Source organism: Mus caroli, unplaced genomic scaffold (assembly GCF_978045245.1).
Source record: "Mus caroli unplaced genomic scaffold, Mus_caroli_1 scaffold_3, whole genome shotgun sequence".
NCBI classification, from domain to species: Eukaryota; Metazoa; Chordata; class Mammalia; order Rodentia; family Muridae; genus Mus; species Mus caroli.
In genome coordinates this window covers 102990493-103003271 of record NW_028227258.1, presented here as the reverse complement: position 1 = coordinate 103003271, position 12779 = coordinate 102990493, and the positions used below count along the sequence as shown (strand labels likewise).

At 41.0% G+C, this 12779-nt stretch overlaps 1 protein-coding gene across 11 annotated transcripts in view; it reads left to right on the top strand.

Annotated features, from left to right (window-relative positions):
• Med12l (mediator complex subunit 12L) overlaps nt 1-12482 on the top strand; it is a 311786-nt gene extending 299304 nt beyond the window's left edge. For 10 of the 11 annotated variants that reach the window (XM_085835872.1, XM_085835870.1, XM_085835871.1 and 7 more), the window contains 2 exons: nt 8345-8426; nt 10189-12482. In XM_085835872.1, the coding sequence (XP_085691998.1) occupies nt 8345-8426; nt 10189-10241 (135 nt within the window). In that variant the 3' untranslated portion in view covers nt 10242-12482. The remainder of the gene's footprint in view (nt 1-8344; nt 8427-10188) is intronic. The other variant, XR_015046737.1, reaches the window with a different exon arrangement.
• The last annotated feature ends 297 nt before the right edge of the window (nt 12483-12779 follow it).

Here is a 12779-nt window from a genome sequence, read left to right as displayed (position 1 = left end):
TACATAAATACAGATACATAAAAATAAATAAATCTCTTTTAAAAATCAGGGAGGGGAAACCAGGAAAAGGGTAACACTTGAAATGTAAAGAAAGAAAATATCTAATACAAATTAAAAATTTAAAAATCATCAAAATCTTTCCCCAGTCTGAAGGTGTAGCTCCATGGGAGGGACACTTGCCTTGCCCATACGGGTATCTCTGGGTTTGATCCCCCAAACTGTAACACAATGAAAACATTTCTCTCCATTGAGTAGGTTATTAAGGCAGACAAACAAAACTTAGCACTACTCTCTGTGTTTTCTTTCTGTACGCAACCAGCTATTCTAAAGGTTTTGACAGAGAGCCAAAATCTATGTAAAGAGGTCTTGTTGAGTGTTTGGAACATTTGATGCTGATGGGAAAAATCCTAACTCCTTTATGTAACACCAAGATTCCTATGCTATAGTACTATTGTTACCAACAGTGTTGAGTGTGATCCTAACGGAAGTAACTATCACATAGTTACACCTTTCTAGAGATTTATGATGTACATGAGTCCTTGTTAAATGTAAGAAACCCAATAAGTCAAGAATGGTAACCTGTATGTAGTAATTGCTAATGAGGAAATGATTGTACAGTAATACCCTTTTAGCAAAAATACAAACTTTAAATGTAGTTATTATTGAATATATATATGATATATGATAATTACAGCATATTTTAATTGAATATATGATAATTGAATATATGATAATTACAGCATATTTTAAGCTTTTTAAACTTTTGATTCAGGTATGTAATTAAATGAAATATTGCATGCTCTGTTCCTCACAAATAATAAAATCCCTATATTTCAATTACCTATAGTCATTCATATTTAATCTGTACTTTTTCTTATAAGGAAAAATTTAAAGATTCACTCACACAGATATGTAACAGATGCGTAAATCCTGAAACATGTCATTGCCTGTAACTTCAGCACTGGGCAGGTGGGCCCATCAGACTAACCATTGGGGAGCTCTAGGGTCACCGAGAGACGGCCCATTCAAAACTGCCAGGTGAGAAGTGACAGAGGATGACACTCAATGTGAACCTCTGCCTTCTGCCGTAAGCTTGGTTTAGAGGTTGGGTCAGGGATTTTCCTCCACCTGCTACTAAATCGTATTTCATTTCATATGTAACAGTGATATAGGATGTCTTGGTTACTTTTCTCTTGCCGTGAAGAGTCACCATGAATTGGGCAACTTATAAAACAACGCATTTTACAGGTGACTCTGAGGGTGAGTCCATGACCATCATGGTGGAGAGGATGGCAGCAGGCAGGCAGGCGGTGGTAGTAGCACGGTGGCTGAGTGGTTACATCTAACAGACCAGAGGCAGAGACTGAGCTTTTGAAATCTCAGAGTGCAACGTCCCCCATCCCCCAGTGACACACCTCTGAATTCATCATAAACACTACAACCAGGAACCATGCATTCCAATCACCGTATCTGAGAAATAACAATGAAGATACAATGTTAGCTTTGTTCATAGTGTGTGCTGCATAATTCCTTATGAATGGCAGTACCAAATGCCTTAGATGTGTATGTTATTTGGGGTAGGATAAACAAAGAAACTGAATTCTGTTACTAAGCTGTATTTATAGGTCTGGGGAATTTTTTCATTGTAATTTAAAACAGTGACAGAGTTATACAGTCATTGACCCACAAGCATTAGAGCAAAGCTCATCAAAGGGAGCTTGACATTTTTATACTCAGATTATAGTTCTGTGAATACTTAAGTGAGTTTTGTGTAGAAAGAACATGCAATTTAATACTGATTTCTAAGGCAATACTGTTGATTATTAGACTGTGTTTCACCCACTGGCTTACCATACTACCATCCCAAGGACTGAGGAAGTAATTTAGAGCTTGGAAGATAACTTTTTTTTTTCTCATTATGCTCATGAGAAAGTAATTTGATGGAAATAAATGCCTTTGTTATTTATTAATAGGAATTTTAATAATCTGTAATGAGCCTTTTATTTTATTTTATTCTGCTTGGCAGAAGGATTCCAATTCTCACTGAGAAACACAGCATTGTTTCAATAGAGAACAATCTTTCATAAATAATCCAAGCAGGAGTTATAGCTTAGGGACCAGATGATATGTGTCTGTGAGCCTCAGAATGGGCTAGGAGATTTACAACATTTACATCTAAGTGGTCAGTTTCAGAATTAGAAATTATAGGAGTGGTCAATACTATCAAGATGTTTCATCATTATAATTCTTTTTAGGTTTACTTTAGTACATCTGTATGCTATCTATCTATAAATCTATATTCTCTCTCTCTCTCTCTCTCTCTCTCTCTCTCTCTCTCTCTCTCCCTCCCTCCCTCCCTCCCTTTCCCTCTCTCTCCCTCTTTCTCCCTCTCTCTCCCTCCCTCCCTCCCTTTCCCTCTCTCTCCCTCTTTCTCCCTCTCTCTCCCTCTCTCTCTGACTGTCTAAGTCAGGGTTTCTATTCCTGCACAAACATCATGACCAAGAAGCAAGTTGGGGAGGAAAGGGTTTATTCAGCTTACAATTCCATACTGCTATTTATCACCAAGGAAGGCAGGACTGGACCTCAAACAGGTCAGGAAGCAGGAGCTGATGCAGAGGCCATGGAGAGATGTTCTTTACTGGCTTGCTTCCCTTGGCTTGCTCAGCCTGCTCTCTTATAGAACCAAGACTACCAGCCCAGAGATGGTCCCACCCACGAGAGGCCTGTCCCCCTTGATCACTAATTGAGAAAATGCCTTACATTTGGATCCCATGGAGGCATTTCCTCAACTGAAGCTCCTTTCTCTGTGATAACTCCAGCTGTGTCAAGTTGACACACAAAACCAGCCAGTACAATTGACCCCTTGTCAACTTGACACACAAACACATCACTAGTAAACCTCAACCCTTACATTCTTATTCATCCCCAAGGTCTAAATAACTTTAAACGTCCCACAGTCTTTACATATTCTTAAAATTTCAATCTCTTTAAAATATCCATCTCTTTTAAAATCCAAAGTCTTTTTACAATTAAAAGTCTCTTAACTGTGGGCTCCACTAAAATAGTTTCTTCCTTCAAGAGGGAAAATATCAGGGCACAGTCACAATCAAAAGCAAAAATCAATCTCCAACCATCCAATGTCTGGGATCCAACTCATGATCTTCTGGGCTCCTCCAAGGGCTTGGGTCACTTCTCCAGCCATGCCCTTTGTGGCACACATGTCGTCCTCTAGGCTCCAGATGCCTGTACTCCACTGCTGCTGCTGCTCTTGGTGGTCATCTCATGGTACTGGCATCTCCAAAACACTGCATGACCCCTTCACTCCTGGGCCATCAATTGCAACTGAGGCTGCACCTTCACCAATGGCCTTCCATGGCCTCTCATAGTGCTAAGCCTCAGCTGCTCTGCATGACCCCTTCATGCCTTCAAAACCATTACCACCTGGGTGACCCTTACACATTACCAAGTCCCACTGCAGCAGGAGTACAACCTTGGCTATCTCTGGAACACAGCCTCTTTGTGCTTTCAGAAAACACTTCCCAGAAGATGTCACCTCAACGATGCTGGTCTCTTCTTAATCACCGCTAATTTCCTAGCTCCAGCGAACCAGCATTAATAGTCCCAGTAATGCAAAGTTTTTGCTTTAGTAGTTCTGCTATCTTGTTAATCACAGCTGATTCTTCAGCCCCAGCTAACCAGAGCTACAGAATCTTCACAATCAAAACAGCAGTGGCCCTGAAAAGAGTCTTTAATTTTCCCTCTGAAATTTCACAAGCCAGGCCTCCATCTTCTACACTTTTCTCAACATTATCTTCCAAGCTCCTACACAACATCTGACAGAGCTCTTAACAACGAATGGATCTTCAAGCCCAAAGTTTCAAAGTCCTTCCACAGTCCTCCCCAAAACATGGTCAGGTACCAATTTGTCTTAGTCAGGGTTTCTATTCCTGCACAAACATCATGACCAAGAAGCAAGTTGGGGGGGAAAGGGTTTATTCAGCTTAAAATTCCATACTGCTGTTTATCACCAAGGAAGGCAGGACTGGAACTCAAACAGTTCAGGAAGCAGGAGCTGATGCAGAGGCCGTGGAGGGATGTTCTTTACTGGCTTGCTTCCCCTGGCTTGCTCAGCCTGCTCTCTTATAGAACCATGACTACCAGCCCAGAGATGGCACCACCCACAAGGGGCCTTTCCCCCTTGATCACTAATTGAGAAAATGCCTTACAGTTGGATCTCATGGAGGCATTTCCTCAACTGAAGCTCCTTTTTCTGTGATAACTTCAGCTGTGTCAAGTTGACACACAAAACCAGCCAGTATACTATGCATCTATCTATTGGTTGTGACCTAAGCTTTTAACATCTCTTCACTTTCCACTCTTCACTTTCCATCTCTTCAGTTTCCACTTAGAGACAGGGTGGGACATGACTGCCCTGGATTTTACTATCTAGCTCAGGTGGGCACTTAACTCACAGAGATGTGCCTGCCTCTGCATTCCCAGTACTGGGATTAAAGGTGTGTGCCACTACATCTGGGTATATAAATACTTTTAAATTATTATTTTGATGTAGTTTTATTTTTCAGTTGCTGAACCATTCCTCTACTGTTAAAATTTTGGACTGTTACCAGTTTTAAAGATAGTACTGTTAAAGATATTTTGGTATGTATTCTATACCTCTTTTTCATTGTCTCATAATAGAAAACAGATACAAAAATATTTTCAGCTAATTATGTATGTCAATATCAAGGGCACAATACCTCAGCAACTTTAAGGAAAAAAATTTACATTTCTTTTTTGATTATGTTCGCTGAGATTCACTATTTTTTAAACACCTTGGCTTCTATTCATAATAGACATCCTTAGCAGATCCAACTCATGTTTCAGGCCTGCTCTCCCCTTCAGTTCCCATCTTTGGAGAAGAGGGTGGTGAGTTGGCTGCTGAGGAGAGGTGAGCTCTGGGGTTGTGGTTGATGTTGCATTAAGGGAGGAGTAAGTTACCACACCACCTTCCTGACCTGCCACTCCCTGCCTGCCGACGGGTACAGTGGATTTTAGATCAGTACTTATTTGTTATATTCAGTAGAGGCCAGCAGCCTGTGAGGCATTAGGGAGCGTGCCATGGAAGTACTGAGTATGCTTTTCGCTACTGGAGGACTGAGAATCATTGGAAATGGCTGAATGGCCGTGTTGTACGTGAAAAGTAGCATATGGTGGGTAGACCTTTTTAGTTGAAGAGCTTCAGAAGTTGTACTGATTTGTTAGTTAGGTACATGAACTTAGGTGGCTTAAAAATGGGTTTGTGTTTTTTTCTCTCTGTTCTGGAAAGTGGAAGTGAAAGATGGGGATTCAACAATGGTGGTTCCTTCTGCTTGCTGATGGGAGAGCCCACGCCATGCCTCTGTTCCAGTCCCTCACTGTGCACTGGCTGCCTTTGGTATCTGAGCTGTATGTCACCCTCTCGTGCGTGACGTTCTCACTGTTTGCACTAATGTACCCACGTTTCCCTTCTTATGAGAGTACCATTCATGTTGTGTTAGATTCCATGGTAATAATCATGGCTACCTCTAGAAAAGCTCTGCTTCCAAGTAATGTCACAATCCTGGGGTTTAGGACTATAGCATTTCTATTTTGAGTGATAGAGTTGAAGCCCAAACAGAGATCCAAAGATCCAGAAACATGGAGCCCATGTTGGAAAGCTTCAGCGTAAGCTACCATGAAAGGCAGTGCTACATCTGTTGCCTTTTGAGTGACTTTGTCTCCTTTAGTTGGTAGCATCAGTTGGGACATGGTAGGCAGTGACAATGAATACCCATAGCCAAGTTAATCACTGTATAAAGGTGTTTTTAAGGTCAAAACTGCCTTAGGACAGAAACTGTCACCTCTTCAAGGTGTCCTACGGAAGCTTTTCTGTAAAGTGAGTGTGAAAGATTAAGAGAAACCCATGGCCATCAGTTAAGTGTGGTGACAACTTAGTGTGCATGCCTGTGTCATTTGCCGTCTGGGAAGAAAGGGCAACTAGTGGTAGCCTCTGCCCTTTCTGGGGAAATTTGTGTGGTGTGGCAAGCTTGGTCATAAGTGTAGTTCTTGACGTACAATCCTTTAAAGGTTCGTGTGTTTAAATGACTATTAACTCTGTTTGATAGATGTAGAATGAAGCTCCTTCCAACATTTAAGAAAATAATATCCATACTGTGTAACTAAGTCTATTCTTTTCATCTTATGCTGTCTTAATTGGGTGACTTAAAATACACTCGTTCTTGGGGGAAGATTATGTTGTATTCCATTTTGCCTTTCAAAAAAGATACATGATAGCAGCATTAGTTAATAACTTCTGTGACTTTTGACCAGCAGCCACAGACAAAAGTTTTATACTGGTCTTTCTCTGGGAATTCGTGCTCTCTTATGAGAAATTGAGATCAATAGTGTTAAGAATGCCCTTAGGATTCAGAAGCCAAATGACACAGCTCCCACCTGTATCATGAGAAAATTGGTAGTAAAGGATCATAGGTCTTTATTATTCATAGTCTAAATTCAAATACCTCTGAACATTCAAGATTAAACATCCAAAGCTGAGGAGAAGGGACATCCAGCTCTCTCTATATATATATGCATTCTCTGTAAGGGGGCTGTGTGGATACATGTTTGCAGAAATGCAGTGTGTGTGGAGAAGGGTTCAGCCCTACATGACATGATGAGAGCTAACATACTAAACTCCATATTTACACACACTAAACATGAAAGCACCTGTACCAAAAGCTTTGTTAGCATCATTGTTCATCAGAATCAAGCACCATAGTGTATACCTATAATGCCCACAATAGTTCATGGCACATAGCAAGACTTGTTAAATAGGATTCTAAGCATTGAAACCGTTGAATTAAAAAGAAAACACGTGCCTTCCTAAATTTTCCACACAGAGGAATGATCGTTGTTCTGTTTTCCCAGACCTGTATGTGGAGAGGGTTGGTGCTGGCAATGGCTTATCATCTTTGTGTGACATTACACATGGAAGAGTCATCTTGGCAATGCTGTCTAAGTTAGAATTTTCTGTTAAATCTGAATTTCAGGCAAGCAGTTAGCAAAAGTGTTACGTCAAATTTTCTGTTGGGTTACTTGGACTAAATTCAGTATTTGTCACATGAAATATTAAATATTAGTAAAATAAAAAATTCCTTGTTACTTGTCTGAAATTCACATTTAGCTATGCATTCTGTATTTGAATTTTCTATACGACTTAACAGTCCTGGGCAGCTGTCAGTCATACTGAGGACCTCCAAGGAAAAGGGAATCATGTTGCATTCACATTGAAAATGGTCTTATTAAAAACTTGTTAGGGATGTGAAGCAGATTAAGGACAAGCAATGCAGATGTGTTACAGGCACAGCACAGACCTCTCAGCCTAGTGTGGTGAGAAGAGGAGAGTTGGAGAGAGCCGGGTTACCTGAGGGAAGAGCCCAGGCACGGCTGCCTTGGATGCACTAGGCTGACAGAGAGCCGCTGTGGAAGAAGCTGGCAAAAATAAAGAAAACTCCCTTACCATGCTCCTTCCTGGCCTGGGTCAGCTCCCACCTTTCTATCTCTGGAGGTGCTCTCTAGGGTGCTGTGGCAGCCTGGTTATTGTGTTCCATACAGGCAGATGGCACAGACTGACATTAACAGGAAACCAGTTCTTCGTGTACGACTAAGAGATGCTCGTATTCGAGCATCCCAGTTGTTTCTAGGCCACAGGAAGACAGCTGAGGAGTAGAGAAAGGAAAGAAAAAGAGGCAGTCTGACACCTGCAGTTAGGAAGTCTCCCAGTATGATTGGTGATTCTAATCAAAAACAGCTTTGCTTCTAGCAGACACTGATCAGTCAGTCTCCCCATGCTCCTCAAACATCAGCCGCAGTTTCTTGTGTGGTACTTCCAGGTCCCCTCAGTCAGGGCTAGGAGAAAACTCCTTAAAATGTGAGTGTTCTTGTGTATGGCCCAGCTCACCCTGCCATGGCTGTCAGGTGGAGGTCAGATGTTCCACAAACCCATGCTCTACCTCACAGGCTCTGCTCTGCCCTGCCCATGGGGTCTGTTGGCATTGGACAGATCTCCACAGCAGAGAGCTTTCATCTTGTCAAAGAGGTCTTTGCATGAGTAGGCTACCTCTGTAGTGGGAACTTCTTCATGGAAACTCTAAAGATAAATGCCAAGCAAGTACCTGCGGGAAGCACTATTTGGCCAACTGTACCGTAGGCAAAACCAGACATATTCAAACTGAGCATGTGAACGTCGTTAGCCAGCCCCGAGGTACAGCCTGTGCCTTGTGGAGCACGAGTGGCTGACTCATCCTTCCCCTTGTTGCAATTACAGTTCCCCAGGCAAGGCTTGCAGCAGACCCAGCAACAGCAACAGACAGCCGCCCTGGTGCGACAGCTCCAAAAGCAGCTTTCTAGTAAGTACCTGTCTCACACTGAGCCAGGGGAGCCCTGGGAGTCAGCAGCGACAAGCCCGGCATAATGGGCTCTTCAGAAATCACACTGTGTCCTCTGAAACATTTTTAAAGACTTTTTCATTGAAATAGAGCTCCATCACTTTCCTTCCTCGCTTTCTTCTGTCTCCTCTCTCAGCTACCCTCCATTAAACCCCTCCTAGACCTCCACTGTCCACTCCTCCTCTTTTATTTGACTACTTTTGTTACATACATGCATACATACATACATACATACATACACAGATGCATACATTCATTTATTTATTCATGCATGCATGCATACACACACACATATATACATGCATGCACATATATGTGCACACATACATATATGCATAATATATGCATACATGCATGCATACATACATACATACATACATACATTTTTTTCATGTTTGGCTTGGTCTGAGGTATTTCACTTTGTCTTAGTTTGATTAGTTTTGGGCTTACCTTTTTCTTCACCTGGAAAAGCCACATTTTTTCCCCTTAAATTCAGTATTTTCCTGTTGTTTTATGAGACTTTCCCAAAGCACACCCAACCCCCTCTTCTTGGTTTTATTTTATGGTGCTGAGGATAGAACCCAAGGCTTCTGTGTCCCAGACATGTGTTCTACTGCTTAACCTCAACTCCATGCCCGGGTCTTGTTTTTATAGAGCTAGAAATGTTTAAGGAGAAGCTCATCCCATGACCTTGACTTAGATCACCCCTATACCAGTCTCTCAGGATAGAGTCGTTGTAGAGATGGAGTGAGTCCCTTGTGTGGTGAAACATAGTGGTCTGGAGTCACAAGACCTGATTTCTTTGCCAGTGTGGCCACTATTGGCTAGGTCACATTTTCCCACCTATGAAAGTGTAGGAGACATGTTTTCCCGTGGCTTTCAGTGTTTCTGAGTTACAGAGTGGAGTCTGCTGCATGTTGAAACAGTGATGTGGCATCCATTTGTGGCTGAGGGGTAGCTTTTTGCATGCCTGCTTTGCATGTGGGTATCTTGACAGAGAGAATTGCCCCCCACCTCCCTCCACACTCCTTGGTGTCTCTGCCAGTCATATCTTAATTTTTCTTTATTTTATTTTGTTTTTGTTTTTGGTCTTTAACATATAATGTACACTTGTCTGTGTCTTTATGTAACACATCACCATGTTCAATGAATACAGACATGAGATTTTTTCTTTAATTTCCAAACCTGAAATATGTGCGTATGTTTTCATATAGCCTCAGTTAATTTTGGTTACGTGAAGATCAATTTTTTTCCTAGCTGTTTTTTTTTAAGTAGGTATACTCTATTAAATAATCTGTGATTAAAACAATGAAATGCGACGATATTTTTGAGTTAAAATTCTTGCAGAGAATATAACCTGAAGGCTTTGCCTTATAGTGTTTATAAATCAGCACTGAGGAGTCCTGTATTGCAGACTTATCTGAAGAGCATGTCAGCTTGCTCTGCTGTCCCCAGAGTGTCAAGAGCTGGAATACAACTCTTGGACACTGTGAGTCAATCTATCCAATCCCAAGGCATGGTGTGGGCAGCCGTGAGTCTCTCCTGTAGACTTGGCCCCTCGACAGAATACATCTGGTCACATTACATGGTTATTGGCCCCAGGGTCTAGCCTGTTGCTCTGTCCTCCCATACCTGGGGCTGTGACTGAGAGGCCCACTAGAGAGAAGGTGTTATCTGCAGCACCAGTTCACATCTGTAACTGTCATGTTTGCTTTCCCCTTAGGTAACCAGCCACAGCAAGGAGTGACTCCCTGTGCACACCCTTCACACTTTTGAATCGGAAAGAGAAGACATGGAATTTATGTTTGCACTGAAAAACAGAAAATCAAATTTAGTAGTCATCATACGACGTCTCCTTTGGTCTTTTGTTATTTATGTTTTCCTATATTTTATGCTACATTTCATGCAGAGGTATTTAAATAGGTAAAGGAGTTGTGGTTTGGTTTCATCAGATTTAAAATAGGTTTTAAAATGTGGATCATGCAGGCCTACTCCAGATAGTGTGGTAGCAGACCTTTTGAAACTGGTGCTTTTTTATCTCATATTTACATAAAGAATGAATTATGGTAGGTTTAAATATTTATGTATTCATTAACGATTTTTTTTTTAAACCTGTGGTGGACCAAACTACTGATTTGAAAGCTGTGGTGGGTCTCTCGGGAGTGGACACATTAGCCCTTCACTCGACCGTGGCGGTGGGGTGAACATTTTTTTTTTTGCATCACTTTAATTTGAAATGTTGATCATTTTCATAAGCACTTTATAAACTTTGTTCGCATTTATGAAGGACTTGGCTTCGCTTTTGTTGTGGTCCAAAGGTGCTGAAATGGATTGTTGCTTAGTACTTCCGCTTCTTCAGGGCTTCTGCAAGAGTCACCCCGAGGTCTGTGGGAGTCTCTCAAAAGCAGCTGCACACAAATTTGTTCCCAGTGGCAAAATCTTTATCCAGATTCTTCATGAAGGTACAACCTATAACCACGGGAGGCCAGAAGAACCACGGTGGAATCGGCCCATTTTACTTACTGCCAGTTTTGGTTAAAAAAAATAATAATAATAACTGTTCAGTTTAGGTTCTTCCGAACCTCATGCCAACTTGAGAAAAATAAAATAAAATCTCACAGCTGGCCTTAGATTCCACAGTGCTCAGACTTGACATGGTTTCCAGAGAATCTGGCCCCACAGTCCAGAGGGTTCTGGTAGTCATCAAAGGTATACTTGCTGTTAATTTTGTATGGTAAGTATTTACAATTTTGAATTTAATTATTAATGTTGGTGTCAGTCTTGGTTGTGTATTGCTTCTACTGTATTTATAAACCGGTGCAAAAAGCACAAGTAAAGTAAATTATACATCAAAATTTATTATAAAGAAATAGTAACTATTTTAACTTTGTTCAAGTATGTGGTAATTTGCTCCTATTAGAATGAAAAAAAATACAGTAAATTATTATCATTTTGTGTAACTTAAGAGTATTCCGTATAATATTTTTTTAGAATTAGATGCATACAATTTTGAATGTGAAAATTGCAGGGCATTTTAAGACATGTAGGGATCTTTCCCTGTTCTTTGTTGGGTTCACTTTCTTTTTGCCATATGATTTCACATGTAATGTAGTGAAGCATACTGTGAATAGATTGTCTATGAAGAGCAGACCCTGTAGAACTACTTTTTTAAAATGTAGCTAGTACAACTTCAGATGATTTCTTTCGAAGATCGTTATTATAAATAATTTATATCTTCCTAGGTGAGTTACCCATTGCAGAGTTTGACTCATTCAAATGACCTCAGATCCATGTTTGCTTACTTTGCCATGGCGACATCGTGTGAACTGCTTTGTACACTGTGAAATATACCCCTCCAGCCTGCTTGTTTTGTGTTTACTCTGGGCTGGAAAAGACTTTGCCAAACATTAAAGCCCATTCTTCCCACTGAGTTCACATTCTCTCTGCTCTCAGACAGTGCAGTACATTTCAGTGGTCCCATATGTCCGCTTTGCTTTCCTCTCCAGAGTCATTCTTAAAATTCACGAAGCTATCCTCCCCCCCTCCCCCCCAGGTAATAGGCCATATGATTGCATTCGCAAAACCACCGAAGTGTGAATGTTGTGCCTAGTGAGTGGGCCATATCCTGTCCTCTCTGGTCTTAATTCAATGATTGTTGATGGTTAAAACTCCAGCTTCAGTTTGAACCTTGTCTTTTTTTGTAGCTCAATATTGTGAACAGCAGAACGAGTGTTAGAACTGCATAGCATTTGTTTGCACTTTAAACTTTGCAGAAGTTAATTTATTAATCATTTTGCACATGAAGGCTATGGTTATTCCTTTGTCGTTGTTTGTTTTATTTGTTAAGATGAGGAAGGTAAATCATGCTAAAGCCCTCTAGTTCTGAGATGCTGTGGGGGATGAGGAAAAACCTAGAGCTGTTTGCCCTGCGCGTTACAAGGAAAGCAACTGGAATTTTAAATTTAGTTATTATATTTACTGCCACTTAATTCTGCATTCTGAGAGGGTTTTTTTTTTTCTTTCATAGCAAATGCATGTGGTTGGCATTAAAATTGTCCTAAGGAAAAGCTCTATTGCAGAACCTTGTCATTTGCTGGGTGGGTTGCAGATAGGAAATTAAAGACCAGACCTTGAAATCTAATGGAATTGGGTATACTTACCATTTCTGGCTATAAGAACCCCTTAACATCTGTGTTATATTGTAAGCTGAATCCTTAGAGGGTGGCATTTCTTGTTTTATGTACCCTTTTTCATCTAAAAGTAGAGGGAGACTACTCTACAGTGGGTATCATTTGACCTCTGGCAGCCATAGAG